General features: G+C 41.4%; 1 protein-coding gene across 1 annotated transcript in view; it reads left to right on the forward strand.

The window, feature by feature from the left end:
• Window positions 1-1,499: 1,499 nt before the first annotated feature.
• Window positions 1,500-15,682, forward strand: part of ARMC2 (armadillo repeat containing 2) — a 101,118-nt gene continuing 86,935 nt past the window's right edge. Inside the window, exons 1-3 of the mRNA XM_029943293.1 lie at window positions 1,500-1,750; window positions 2,220-2,292; window positions 12,040-12,205. Coding sequence (XP_029799153.1) covers window positions 1,533-1,750; window positions 2,220-2,292; window positions 12,040-12,205 — 457 coding nt within the window. The 5' untranslated portion in view covers window positions 1,500-1,532. The remainder of the gene's footprint in view (window positions 1,751-2,219; window positions 2,293-12,039; window positions 12,206-15,682) is intronic.

A 15,682-nucleotide genomic window follows, 5' to 3' on the forward strand; every position in this document is an offset into this window, starting at 1 on the left:
GGGGTGTCCTGCCATGTTAACCAGGCCACCATGAGGACACACCAGCATTTAAGAAAGAAGGATCTGAAGTTGCTTTTACAACACCAAAGACTTAATCATCCATTTCCTACATAAAAGGTAGCTACTTTTTTGCATGGACCTCAAGCATATTGTAGTATAGAGGTGGAATTTAAGGAAGGGTATTAAGCAGGCTGTGTTGTAGCCTATGAACAAGTAATATATTGTATCATTTATCTTGAATGTATCATAGATAAGCTGCTATATAACGATCACCACTTCAGATAGCTGTGAAATTAGGTGATTAACTAGTTGTTACTTAACCTTCTAATTTCTGTATAAGTCTAATTACATGAAACAGAAGTTGGTGTTTTGATTTTTTACATTGCTTTTCTGTTTTGAGTGTCATTGCAACTACTGTATTGTAAATGATGGAAAATAATTGCATATGTTAAAAAAATATGAAACTTTATAAAGTAAAAAAAAATAAATAAAAATTTTAAATTAAAAAAAAAAAGGAAGAAGGATCTGCATTCTCAAGGTGCCTGGGTGGCTCAGTCAGTTATGCATCCAACTCACAGAATCTGAAACAAGATCCAGGCTCTGAGCTGTTAGCACAGAGCCTGATGTGGGGCTCAAACCCATAAACTGTGAGATCATGACCTGAGCTGAAGTCAGATGCTTAACTGACTGAGCCACACAGGCACCCCAAGCATCTGACTCTTAAGCTCAGTTCAGGTCTTGATCTCAGGGTCTTGGGTTCAAGCCCTATGTTGGCTCCATGTTGGGTATGGAGCTTACTTAAAAAAAAAAAAGAAGAAGAAGGGTCTGCATTCTCATTGCCCTTGTGTATGACTTTAACTTTTTAACTGAGACAGTGAGCCTGGGAAAGGATAGTTGGTATTGATATTTGGCATTTATTCCTCTAGGACAGTATCTCAAATTGAAGGTGACTTGAATCAATTCATTCAAATACATTATGGGCAAATTGGCGGAACCTTTCCCCAAGTTTATGAACTACATTTATAAAAGCAAATATAGCTTGCAGATAGGACCCATCTGCCTAAATCTAACCTTATACTGTCGTCATGTCGAGGACAGTAGGGGAAAAAGGAAACGTGAATTAAAATTTTAACAGAACCTCCTCCAGTGTTTTTTTTTTTTTTTTTAACAATTTTTCATGATTTTTCCTCTTTCTCTCCAGGTTTAGCTTTCATCCTGGCTCTCTTCCCTGAACCTCATTTCCCTTGAGTAAGTATATACCCACAGGTAAAACTGTGCACGTCAACCTGTATTTTTGAAAGCTTTTCTTCCCTGATCTTCTAACTGTAATTGCCTGGTAGATTTTTAATTAAAAAATGTTTGTGACTTTTTCTAGTTTACTTATTATAGAGAAATGGCTTAAACATGTATGGATGGGTTTAGGCACTCCTTTCTAAAGTCCTGGATGAAAACAGTAAATATTTTGTACCATATGTTTGCAGAGTGTGGTGTCTACCTGAAGAACATTTTAACATTTTACTTTAAAAGGAAAGATGCTATCTCCAAATGATAAAAAGTTAGAAAAGCTGGATCCATTTTATCGACCTTCCATGTCCAAGCAGAAGACCAGCGCAGAGATCGTAAGTGAAGCACGAAATGCATTAAGAACAGTTAGGACCCAACGGCCGTTTACACCACAGGAAGACCAAAGGAAACTGTTCGGGCCTGCATCTTCAAGAACACCAGAAAACAGACCTCCTTCCGCCTTCAGGTAATGACGTTTCTCTGGCCTCTACACGTGGATATGTAAGCCACCAGATGACATTTTCCCTTAATTCTTGTTATGGATAGTTGCTTTCTAAAGTTGGGTGTCTGCTAATTGCACCTCTTGTATCTTCAAGATTCCTAAAGATTAAGTCCAGACCTTGGGTCCAAGAAGTTGCTTTAGTTTGAAATGGTAAAGAGTGGTTGTCATAGCAACTCAGTAAAGCAATATGAACAAAGCTTTTCTTTGAACAAATCATTTCTTCTTTTTATTATTTGGTAATTTTTAATCCCCCTAAAAGTAATGAAATGACTTATTAATAAAATGATCTAAGTGCTATGATTTTTTTAAATTGTTCTTCTTCAAGGCTTATGCATCAAATGGTTTTACTTGTTTGGGGGTAGAGTTAACTAACATATACCAGAAATAAATGATTTTTCACAAACTAACATTTCTGTGCCATCTCCTCTGCTAGCCTTCATGCGTCCAGTTTTGAGTCATCTGATTCCAGGCCTATCTCCAGTGCTCGTCTCAGTCCACTAGAGCTTGTGAGTACTTTATATTACCGCGAGGGCTGTGACACGGAATTGACCCAACATACTTGGAATTAGTACTTAAGTATGCTAAGAAAAGGATCACATAGACTTAAGTATACTAATAATTTAATATGAAAGCAATTTCTTTTATATTTTTTCAAATATAATGTTTTATGTCTAATGAAACACAACTATTATTTACATTTACCTGTAGTTTGATAATAAAGAAGAACTTAGAAATATACCGTGACCTGGAAAACAGAATGTTTTACAACATTTTTTTGTTTTTCACAATTTTGGGGGGTTTTTTTGTTTTTTTCTAATTTTTAATGTTTTTTTAATTTATTTTTGAGAGACAGAGAGAGACAGCACAAGCTGGGGAGGGTCAGAAAGAGGGAGATACAGAATCCAAAGACAGGCCCCAGGCTCTGAGCTAGCTGTCAGCACAGAGCCCAATGCAGGCCTCAAACCCACAAACTATGAGATCATGACCTGAGCCGAAGTCGAACACTTAACCAACTGAGCCACCCAGGTGCCCTGACAATTTTTTGTTTTTTTTTTAAAGTTACACAAATGTATTATTTTTAATAGTTATATACACAAATTATATATAGTGTCAAAGAATTGTTACCCAAAACAATCCAGTGGTCTCCTCTCCTTTTACTCTTCATTCTACCCTTCCCAATGGTTCTCACTTTAAACTCTTTTGGTACATTCTTTTGGTATTTACATCCAAAATTTTAAATAACTGTGTCTTGCTCCTTCCTGGCTTATGAGATTGAGGAATTATCTAATGACTTCTCACTAAGGAAGATGAAGATTTAACTCTTGTCCGTCCTCCCACAAATGCTTACAACACATTTATCTTTTCTATTCTCACTGCTACTCTCAATATATATATATCATAATTTTGGTTAGATCTCTTTTCTCTGTGATTATATAAATGCTATTTACAATTGAGCCTTGAACTGTTGATGATTACTTCTTTTTCCCTGCACCACTTTTCGTTTTTCCTGGTATTAATAATTGCCTTGCTTTTTTAGTTTTGTAGTATTACCATTTCAACCCCAAACTCTTCCCCAAGGATCTAAATCTCCTTAATATATTCAGGTATATGAGGTATTTTATTGATTCATCTCTTTGAAGAACTTTCCACTTTCTCTCAGACCATTTACCCTGAGCACCTGGCACACAGCTGGCTTCTCCTTCTTGTGATAGCTTTTCTGTTTCCTGTAGCTCAGATTTTTCTCTTTCTTGATTTGCTTTTGGAATTCTTCCTCTAGAAGCTTCTTAAGAAAGGATTTGTAGGAAGTACATTATTTGAGACCTTAATTGCTGTTTTTTTCTCTCTAGAAGTTTGTAGGCTTTTTCTCTTTGTTTCCAGTGTTCTGAGATTCCATAATAACAGACCTTTGTATTAGTCCATCATAATGGGCATTCTCAATGGAATCTCATGCCCTTCAATTCTGCGAAATGTACTTAAATTATTTTGGTGTATCTTCCCTCTCTTTTTTGTTCTGTTTGCTCTTTCTGGAATTTATTATTCTAATATAGGATTCCCTGGACTACTACTTCAATTTTCTTTTCTTTTTAAAAATTTTTATTTCCCATTCTTTTCTAGTAGAGTCTTTATCTTCTAATCCTTTTATTGAGTTCTCTTCATTTCTGCTATCATATTTTTAAATTATTTAATTATTTTTAATTTTCCTAAGCCTTTTTCCTGCTCTGAGTTATCTTTCTTTTTCATTAAAAATTTTTTAAAATGTTTATTCATTTTTAAGAGAGAGAGAGAGACAGAGTTTGAGTAGGGGAAGGGCAGAGAGAGAGGAAGACTCAGAAACTGAAGCAGGCTTCAGGCTCTGAGCTATCAGCAGAGAGCCCAATGCGGGCTCGAACTCACAAACCATAAGATCATGACCTGAGGCGAAGTTGGAAGTTTGACTGAGCCACCTAAGCACCTTAGTTATCTTTTCTTATATACACTTTTCTTGTGTTTCATGGTTGTAGCATCTTGTCTTAGTATATTAGTGATAATTTTGATTTTTGAGTTGTTTCCTTCCCCCCTTTGTTGTGTGTGTGTGTGTGTGTGTGTGTGTGTATGCACACACCTTAAACAGTAGACATTTTCTTAGAGTTCTGTAGATTAGAAGTCCAAGATCAAGGTGGCACTAGGGTTTATTTCTACTGAGGCCTTTCTCCTTGGCTTATAGATGGACATCTTATCCCTGTCTTCACATGGTTTTTCCCTCTATGTCTCTGTTGCGTTTTTGTGTTTATTTTAGTCTCTGTTTTTCATAGCAGAGGCTCTCCCTGATAGCTCATGCTCCTTGTTTGGCTGCTCTTATTTGGAAATAGAAGCATGTGGAATAGGTTGATCAATTGGTAGGTGATACCTACTCACATCAGGGAAGTCTGGCTGGGCTGTGTTGTTAGTGAAAGCCCCAGTGGTGGTATCCTTAGGGATTTTCTTGTAGCTAGTTATTTGGCAGTATCTCAGAAGTATCTTCCAAGCTCTTGCCTAAAGGATAAAGGCTGGTTGCTAACTTACCAGAACCAGCTGAAGGAAGAAGGTAGGAGTGCCTACCATTCAGTAGGTAAATATTTGGTTAATATCTATGTTTATAATAAGTGACACTCAGCTCTGCATGATTAGCCTGATTCAGAAACCTTCTGTTTCACCTTCTCTACAGAACAGATCCCCCCTCCATGTGGCCTGACTTCATGGAGCTGAGAGGGAAGGAGTTACACGGATTCTCAGCCAGTCCTCCTTATTTCAGTCCCCTCCCCTTAGAGACCTGCTGCACAAGTACCTGGTGATACCAATCCCTTAGACTTTCATGGATTTGGGATGTTACTCAAGCTGCTTTTCAATTTTTTTTTAAGTTTTATTTATTTATTTTTGAGAGAGAATGAGTAGGGGAGAGGCAGAGAAAGGGAGAGAGAGAATCCCAAGCAGGTTCTGTGATGTAAGTGCAGAGACCAGTGTTGGGCTCAAACTCTTGAACCTTGAGATCATGACCTGAGCTGAAATCGAGTTGGAGGCTTAACCAACTGAGCCACTCGGGCGCCCCCTGCCTCTCGGTTTTTATTACTATATATGTGTGCATATTTGTATGTATATTTGTGGGGTTTTTTCCCCATAATATTTTATTGTCAAATTGTTTTCCATACAACACCAGTGCTCTTCCCCACAAGTGCCCTCCTCCATCACCACCACCTCTTTTCCCCCCTTCCCCCTCAACCCTCAGTTCATTTTCAGCATTCAATAGTCTCTCAAGTTTTACATCCCTCTCTCTTTTGATTAACTATTTGTGGGTTTTTTGAGGAACTAGTTGAAATTAAGTTGCAGTTCTTTTAGGACTATATCCATAAATTTAATTTGCATGTCATGTGAACAAGGATAATCTCCTACATCACTACCACATTATCATCAGAAAATTAACATTCTTGGTATTATCATTTATTTTTCCTTTTTTCTTTTTTCTTTTTTCTTTTTGAGACAGTGTGAGTTGGGGAGGGGCAGAGAGCGAGGGAGACACAGAATCTGAAGCAGGCTCCAGGCTCTGAGCTGTCATCACAGAGCCTGACATGTGGGATCATGACCTGAGCTGAAGTCAGACACTCAACCAGCTGAGCCACCCCGGTGCCCTCAGTAGTATCATTTAATGCACAGTCCGCGCCTAGATGACCCCATCTATCTCAAAATGTATCTTATATTCTCAAACTACTCATCACAATGCCTCTGTGAGGAAGATTATACTGGTTCTTACATTGCAGATGGCAAAAATAAGGTTCCAAAATAGTAAGCATGTGATAAATACTTTTGCCAGCCATTATTTACGTGTAGTTTCTTACACTTACAGTCTTGGAAACCGCTTGGGTCTGGGGCAGCTACAACAAGGGGGAGCCCCCTGTTCGGCAGCCCAGTGAGTCCACCTTGTTGTAAAGTGGCTCTCTATTCTATGATTCTGTCATTGGACTCCTATGAATTATTTTTAGCATTCCATACTTTTGGATGATTCACTCAATTTAGGCCTATTCTTTTCTAAAAATCTCTAGTTGAGTTAACCAGTTCTTGCCACACCGGTCCAGTCTTTGGACTGCAAGATTAGATATTAGACAATGATAATATGGACATTTGCCTCTGCTTAGGGTTGTTACAACTGTATTTCTTTACTGCAGAATGGTTAGGTGCTAGGTACAAAGTAAAAGTAGACTCAGAAATCCCCAAGTCAAGTAAAATAACTCTTAATTTGAAATCTTTTTGTTATAGCAGACTGTGTAAGGGTCTTAAGTATATTTCAGTTTAAACGGTAATTAAAGTTTGGAGCCCCCCAGTCAAAAACATCTTGAAAATGGACGTATGCGGGGCGCCTGGGTGGCTCAGTCAGTTAAGTCTCCGGCTTCGGCTCAGGTCAGATCTCACGTTCGTGGGTTCGAGCCCTGCATCGGGCTCTGTGCTGACAGCTAGCTCAGAGCCTGGAGCCTGCTTCCGGTTCTGTCTCCTTCTCTCTCTCCCCCTCTCATGCTCTGTCTCTCTCTGTATCAAAAATAAATAAAACATTAAAAAAAATTAAAAAAAAAAAAGAAAATGGATGTATGCTACTTGCCCCTCTACCTTCTTTCCTCTTTTCCACCTCACCTTTGAGAGAATCTTTACTCTGAGGATCACTACCCTGGCAAAGAAGGAAATAGGAGCAGAAGAGGAAGGAGTGGGGAGAAGGAGGCAGCCGGAGGCTGGGCCTGGGGTGGCTCATAGTTAAGGGGCTCACTTGTTGGGAGAATCTGTGAAGACCTACTCAACTGAACCTCAGCACTTTCTGGCTCTAGGCTACTTTCTCATTTGGCTTTTAATGATACCTTGACTAGCAGTCATTCGAGGAAGAGGGACCAAGAAAGCAACCCATTTCAGCTCCTATCTTTAACAAATCAGCTCTACCTCTTTGAACTTACATGTTTCCCCTTTCCCAGTTTCTACCTCAATCTGGTCTATGCTCCTCCCACCACCCACCCTCCAGCAGGCGGTAGAGTGCCTCCACTCAGGGACCCCTGGCTCCTGACCACCCAGGCCTTGACTGCTCACTAGCACCTGTAATCCTGTAAGACAGGAAGGAAACGTGTATAGCTACTTGCTGAATCAGTGTGCACTGGTACCTCTGTTTTCTTCCGTAGCAGGGCCCCACCTTCCCACAACAGCTCTGACATGTGGGGCTGCTGGGTGGTGGTTGTTACTGCTGTTTTCATTCTGCTACCCTGGTTAGCTGGTGCCCAGATTTATATTTACACAGGAATAGTTGCTCTCTTACTTTGGATTGTGTAAAGTAGGAAAAGAGATGTGGCCCTGTGCATAAATAGGAAGTTTTGCCTTTCATCATTATTATTGTCAAAACTGAATTCTCTGTGTCTCTTAAACTTACAACATCTTGTTGTTTAAACCCAAGTGTTTTTATTAAACTTTTCATTGCCATACCAAAAAGACACAGATCATAAGAGTGCAGCCTGATAAATTTTTACAAACTCACCACACTCTGTAACCAGCATTCAAAAAGGGAAAATAGATCATGACCAGCACGCCAGAAACCACCTCTCCATGGTGACTACTATCTCGATGTCTCACAGCATAGATTAATTTGAGCTATTTTTAATATATTTTATAGGAACTGTGCTCCAAGTATTTGACAAAGAAAACAATGTGGTGTATTTTTAAAAGAAAGGGACTTGGAATCCCGTATATATCTTGTGGATAGGGGAGATCCAGAGTAAGAAAAAGCAGAATGAGAGTGTCAAACCAATGTTCTTTGTGTCAGTTTCTGAATGGGAGCATTAGAGCAGTGAATCACACGCTGAGAGTGACAGGAGCCCAGCGCACCTGTGCAGAAAATCATGGTGATAGAGATGCATGTGCAGTTACCACATCCAAGGTTATGGGCTTGGGGATTGTTTTAACAGCTTTACTGAGGCGTCATTGATATACAATTGTATCAAGATTCAGAGATTTCCTGAGAAAAAGAACCGTTAGTTAGTTGGTTAGTTAGTTAGATAGATAGATAGATAGATAGATAGATAGATAGATAGATAGATAGATGATAGATAGATAGATAGATAAGATAGATATTTAGATAGGTGGATGGATGGGTGGATAGAGATAGAGAGATAGCTAGCTAGATACAGATAGATAGATAGAGATTTATTTTGAGAGATTGGTTCACATGATTAGAGGACCTGTGAAGTCCCCTTCAGTCTGGCATCTGCAAGCTGGAGGCCCAGGGAAGCCAGTGGTCTAATTCCAGTCCAAGCCTAAAGGCCTGAAAGACTGTGGGAGAGAGGGTAGCAGGTGGCCGGTGGTGTGAGTCTCCATCCGAATGTGAACGCTCAAGAACTGGAAGCACTGGTGTCCAAGGGGAAAAGATGGATGTTTCTGCTGAAGCAAAGAGGGCAAAAACACCCTCCTTCACTTCCAGGAATTTTAAATATTTGCTTTCTGACTTCTAAGAGGTGTGTGTGTGTGTGTGTGTGTGTGTGTGTGTGTGTGTGTGTGTTTTGTTGCTCTGCACATTAAATCATAGCAACTTCCTGAGGTGGGATGTGGCAGACTCCCTTTCCTGTAGAATAAGGAAGACCCTGCCTTTCCATCTGGTAGTCCAGAGGAGCCATGCCCAAAATTGGTCAAGGCCCATGATACTGGGATAAAAGTCCAGGCCAGGCAGATTCCGAAAATGTTTTAGGAATTTTGTCTTTTTCAATTGAGTTGTTCTATGAAAATTCTCTCATTCTTCAACAAACTCTAGCAGTTCTGTCAGCCAGAACAGCTCTTAAAATCTGACTTTTTCCAGTGTCCTTGATTATATTCAAGTTACTGGTAAGTATCATGACACACAGAATGACTGAGGTGAGGTTCTCAAGTGAAAATTTCAACTTACAATGTTTTCTGAATTCTAAAATGAAGTGAATCTTACAAGAAAATACTTTCTTCTACTGTTTTGCTTCATAAAAGCCAGTTTGCTCTACAAACTGGAAGAACATTTTGTAGAACCTGGCAGGATAGAAATTGATGACTTGTTTAGTAGTTTTCCCTTGAAGAACTAAAAATGCTTTATACTTGGGGTGCCTGGGTGGCTCAGTCAGTTAGGCGTCTGACTTCGGCTCAGGTCATGATCTCACAGTTCGTGGGTTTGAGCCCCGCGTCGGGCTCTGTGCTGACAGCTAGCTCAGAGTCTGAGCCTGTTTTGGATTCTGTGTCTCCCTCTCTCTCTACCCCTCCCCTACTCCTGCTCTGTTTCTCTGTCTCAGTAATAAATAAACATTAAAAAATGCTTTTAGTAATCCAGTGAGATATGTGTTTAAATGGGATACACAGTTAAGGACAGTAGTCAAATGGAACTAATTTTTCACTATACAAACAATGACTAATTTTGCACTAGGAAAATAATATGTTTTATCAAGGAGCAGTTAAAGGGATTTATCTTGCCATCCAGTGATGATTGAGTTCTTTTCTTTTGGGTAAAAATTAGGTTTTTGCATATTTTTCCTTTTTATAAGATCTTTTACTTAGTGTCCAAAACATTTATAACTGTTAGGGCGCCTATGAAAGAAGTCATTTACTTTATTTACATTATGATTAATTGGCAGACTTCTCAGTCTTTGTTTCAGATTCAGGGTACCTGCCGAGCATGGCCATTCTGAGATACGGAAACCTCACATCCACATTCAGTATTGAGATTATCCGTGTATATTTCACCTTTCATAAAGCTCTTATTTTCCTGTGTTATATTTTTCACTTTTTCGTTACTATTAGCTTCATGGCCTAAGTCACATTCTTTCGAATATTTTGTAACAATTATATTAAAAAGTAAAATGACTATCTAGTAAGTATATATAAGTAAATATACAGACAAATGAGTGTTGTCTCCTCCAGAAGAGAGCCCTCTGAATTCAAAATCTTTTTTTTCCAGCAAAGTTGTGTCCGAGGCTAGGGCCTTGACTTTTGAAACTAAAAGTAACCTGGAACCACATCTGGTAAATAAAGGGTGAGCAACTTACGTAGGGAAGGGAGCTGCATTCCTCCAGCCTCCATCACGGGAATTGTACGTTTGTCAGCGTCCCTGCCAGAAAAGGAACCCTCCTATCTCCACTGGGTAGCTGGGCAAGTTCAGAGAAAGGAATGGGCTGCTCAAGTTCTCGTGACTAGTAAACTGACTATGTTCCAGTTTGGGTTTGATCCCATAGTCATTTAATCTTCCTCTCTAGTTTTGGGGGGCCAACATGGTGGAGAAGTATATATTAGGCTGATTATTTTATTTGCCTTTTTTCTGTGATTAGAAAAGTATGTCTCTAAAGTCATGGAGCTAATTTTTTTCTGTCTGACTCATGGGTTGATTCTAGCTGCAAATTAATGAAATGATACAAAAAATATTTTAAAAATATCAGTACTGAAAGAAGCAACTTCTTGGAAGGAGAACTCTAATATACATGTCTCTGTTCTATTAATGTATATGAGAAAGTGAGTGCTTGAAATTATGTGCCATGTATGATAGATAGCCTCACTCACTTTTCCAAATTATCTGACATAAATTTCACACTGGATTTTAAAAAACTTTGTTGATTAACCTACTGGATTGAGACGCACTCATTTCACATATTACATAAGTGACTTTAGGAACTTTAACTCGATTGTTTTTGGTTAGAAAGCTAAAAGCACCTGCTGCCATCAAATTGCTTTTTCATAAACAGATAATCATGTGAAAGTTGGAGAGAGGAAGGGTGAATCATCAATCCACACCAAAATTGGGAGTTTAGGCCCCGGTGAGGTTTCTGCCCTCGGGTGCGGGCCACCGCCACCTGGAAGTGAGACCACAGGCTGCTCTGGGTGGCACAGTGTTGGTGCTGATATTCTTACTTATTTCTCTTTAAATGTTTTATTTATTTGAGAGAGAGAAAGAGAGAGAGGGAGAACAGGCAGGGGAGGGGCAGAGAGGCGGACAGTAGATCCAAAGCAGGCTCTGCATTGACGGCAGCGAGCCCAGTGTGGGACTTGAACTCATCATGACCTGAGCCGAGGTCAGCCCCTCAGCTGCTCAACTGACTGAGCCACCCAGGCACCTCATTGTGCTGGTATTTTTAAAAGTCTTTAAGGAATTGGAATTTTGCCAGTAATGTTTCTTTTCAAAGGGTATCACCATCGAATTCTTGAGAGGTAGAAAATAAAACATTTTTATATTGTAAATCCAAGACCACTTCTTGCTCTTAGGTTTTATGACTTTATAGTCTAAATTATTCAAGAAATTTTATACTCTTAAAAAAAATTCTTCTGTGGAGCCCCAAATATGTAAAGGCAGTATTTATATTCTGCATAGTTCTTGGCGTATATAGGTGCCAAGTAACTGTTTTCTGAGCTGGCAGGAATACAAAAATTTACAAGACATTTTGAATATATTTTATCAATATTATAGTCCCTTATACAGATATCTGTTTCCTAGCATGGAATAATTGTTTTTTTTTAATATGCTAGACGTGATAGAGGATTTAATACAATATATTTGACAAAAGCAATGAAAAGCTGCTATATATATATATCATACATATACATGTATATACACATATATCAGATATATACATATGAGATAAAATGGGCCCATGAAAGTGTAGAGTCGAGTGACCAGGGTGAAGCAAAGCCAAAAGCTCACCTGGCAGTGACAGTGTTGGGGAGTCTTATCTGAGACACAGAAACTCATGCCAATCATTTGAATAATCTCTTTCCAGAGACCGAAGGCTCCAGCATCTCCCACCACGGAGGAGCATCCCTGCTTTTCCTTTCCTAAACCCCCAGTGGACCCAGCGAAGATTAGAAGAATAAGCAGTGCCCGGGCGCGCTTATTCAGGGCTGCCTCCCAGGGGGCACTTCTGCCTGACAGGACGCTTCCTCCCGGTGAGTGTAAGCCTGGGTGACAACGTTTAAAACCAGGGGGGGAGGGTGCGCGCATGTGTTTTGAATTTTGCACACAAAAGAACACAAGTTCTTTTTACCCGACTTTTTTTCAAACCCCACAGGATTTTTACACTAACACTTAGTTAACATTGTGCAAAAGCTGGTGAAGAAACATTGTTCATGTATTTTTCTGGGTGTTCATGAAGAATACCTAAATATCACAGTGTTTTTAAAAAGTTACTTGGTAGGAAAAGGATGTTAGGGTAAGTGTTTTCTAACGAAGGAGTTCGCCTATGTTGGAAATAAGTGATTTTTAAATTAGAGGTCAAACAGTTGTTAATTTCATTAGGCACATTTAAAGAGTCATACAGTGTGCACTAAGCTTAGGTCTTTGAGAATGCCTGTCCAGTCCCATGTGACAAAGTAAGCTCAAGTTGGATGAGGTGTTTCCAGTTCTTTTCCACAGAATTGCTGGCAGGTATCTATACCTGGAGACAGAGAAGCTGCAAACCTCAAGCTCTATCGTGTACCCCAACCATTGGGATCAACCCCTGAGCAGAGGACACTAAGAGTTTTTCAGATTCTGCAGGAAATGTCTCATTAGTGGGATGACAACCAGTTTAGTGCATCACACCAGTACTGGGGAAAAAAAACAAACAAACAAGAGAATAGAATGGAAGACATCGGTGCATATCACAGACCATACAGCAAGTACTGCTTCAAGGAGACCTTACTGTGGTCACGTACATGTGTGTTCAGGGTCATAGTGTTAATTTATTACATATTACATTGATATTAATGATAATGAGTTTCTTATTACTATGTGTAGTCCAATAACTTGAAAAACCAGTTTGCCAGGGGTTGACAGAACTAGCCCTCCTTCAATCAGTAAGATTGATGAAGAGGGGTAGGTATGCAGTCACAGACAGGAGATTATCTGGAGATGGATCCCCATAGTTACAAGTCACTTCCTGAGGATCTTACCTGAGGATCTTTACCTGTTCTAATTAGTCACCAACGTGTAAAGGTAGAAGACCTCATGGAAGCATCCAGATTTGTGACTCTTGTGAAAAATTGGAAGGTCTGGCAATCCTGCGCCTCTGTTCCATGTAGCACCCACACACCCCTTTAGCCTAGGGTATGGGCTGCAGTTCCCCAGCCCAGTTTCCTCATGTTCTGGTGCCTCTGATCCCTGGTGATCTCTGACATAGCCAAAGAGATACACTCACAAAGAAAGGAGAAGAAAAAGAGGGGATGCAGGGCTCCCATGTCACAGGTAAACAGATGCTCTCACAGGATGTATGATTAGGCAACTTGCTTTACTTCGATGTCGCAATTTGTTTCCTTTCTAACAGTCAATCAGATATTGACTGAGCCCCTTCTAAGTGCCAGACACCCTCCTAGGCCCACAGGTCCTGCCTTCAAAGAGCTTGTGAGGAGAGATGGACATAAGCGGGAAAACAAATAAGACAATTTGGGTTCCGATGAGGGCTATGAAGAAGATACGCAAGATGACAGGATGGAGAATGTCATGGCAGGAGTAGCTCAGGTGGCACTGGAATGTGTCCTTGAGGAGGTGACACCCAAGTAGAAACATGACTAATGAGAAGAAAGCAGGTATATAGAAACCAGTGGATGAGGTGCCTGTGCTGAGGGACAGCAAGGCCTGAGACGGGAGGGGGCTCGGGTGGTGGAGGCCCGGAAGGCCAGTGTGGCTGGAAGGTGGCTAACCATGGGAACGTGGAGGGGGCGGAGGCCACAGCCAGGCCGGACCAGGCTGGGGAAAATGACCCGTACTTTATTCTGCTTGCACTGAAACGCCAGGGCAGGGTTTAAGCGAGGGAGAGACCCCATCTGACTTAAGTTTCTCAGCTATCGCTGCACATTAGAATCACCAGAGGAACTTTTCAAACATTTCTCCCACCGGGGCTCCAGTTAGACCAGTTAAATCCGAAAGGATGGGTAATTGCAGGAGCCAAGCGCTTGCCAGCAGGAGAGAGGATGGGATCTGAAGTCTGGGGTCTGGGGCTGAGGTCAGACCTGGATAGGAACAGTGTCACTCCTCGTGAATGGGGCGGCAGAGCGGGGGTGCCGGTACTGTTGTCTGCTGGATGCTTCGTTGCGGACCCGAAATCGTGCCTCCTCGTTTCGTGCATTTAACCCCCAGTAGCTCACGTGTGTGAGAGCCTTGCTGCTTCCTGAGCTGTTCATGTCTAGAGTGAATGGCCAGAGTGCTTCTCCCACCATGCCCATCTTCTTTGCTTCCCTCGTGGCTTGGCGCCTGCCCTTGGGGGCCACCTGGTCCTTGTCTGCGCACCCACAGCACACCTGGGCTGGGGAGGCGCTGTCTGCGGCTGTCATTTCCCAGCATGGAGGCCGGCCCCACACCTCCAAGTGGTCAGAAGCAGGTCTTTTTGCTATCCTTTTATCCACCCTGTCTGTCGGCACTCACTGCTCATCAGCCCTGGGGTCTGTGTCAGCACTCAGGAAACAATGGCAGTAAAAAGTCATGATCATTTTAAAAGTATGCATTGCCCAATTAAGATATATATATATATATACTATATATTACATATGTATATTTTAATGCTGCAGCCTCAGAATCATTGTCGTTTGTGCAGGAGCTCCCTGGGCTTTGTTTCAGAGACTGTTGTTTAGTAAAGGTATCTTCCGGTGGGTGACTGGGGTGTAAAGGCAGCTGTGCTTGGAGACAGAGGGTGCGCCCCGTCCTTTGATGTGAAGTCATCTGTAGCTGACTCTGCCACAGGCAGGGCTGGGGGTGTGGTGGCAGGCTCAGAATGCCTGATTTAAGAAAATGAAAGGGGAAGAGATGTTGTTTAGTCGTCTTCATAGGACCAGCAGTTTAATTGCTCTGTGTTTAAATAGGCTTTTCGGCTGGACATGGCAGCACCGCCCCAGTTACTCAAGCTGGACAGAGACCTCAGGGCTGTCTCCACCTTCTCCCCATCCCTGTCCACTTTGCCTTCGCAGAGTCCTCAACAGGCTTCCTAAATGGGCTTCCCAAGCATCTCCTGGGTTTGCATTTCCCTTTCTCACCACTGCTGCACTGCCGTTATCACCTCTTGCCTTGTGCCTGGGCTTCTAGGGCCCCTGTCTCGCCGCTCCCCTCCGTCAGCTCACTGATGACTCTCAGCCCTTAGAGCAGCCAGAAGAGCCTGGAGAAACCAAGCTGCCAGCCTCACATGGCCGTGAGCAGCAGCCTTATCCCTCCATCCCAGTGGACCATGAAAATGATTATTTTCTGTGTGTGCCATATGGGACAAGGGGCCCACAAGCAAATAAAAATCAGATTGCATCATCTTCTTGCTGGAAACCCTTTGGAGGACTCCCTGTGCCTTAAAGGAGTGTTTGCCAAAATGAGTTCCAGCTTTTTCCCTTGGAAAAGTGGTTCAGCACTCAAATCAGTTTGCCTGCTTCCTCTCCCTCTTGCAGAGTCCCAGTGCACCTGGGCATATT

Source organism: Suricata suricatta, chromosome 7 (genome assembly GCF_006229205.1).
Source record: "Suricata suricatta isolate VVHF042 chromosome 7, meerkat_22Aug2017_6uvM2_HiC, whole genome shotgun sequence".
Taxonomy (NCBI): Eukaryota; Metazoa; Chordata; class Mammalia; order Carnivora; family Herpestidae; genus Suricata; species Suricata suricatta.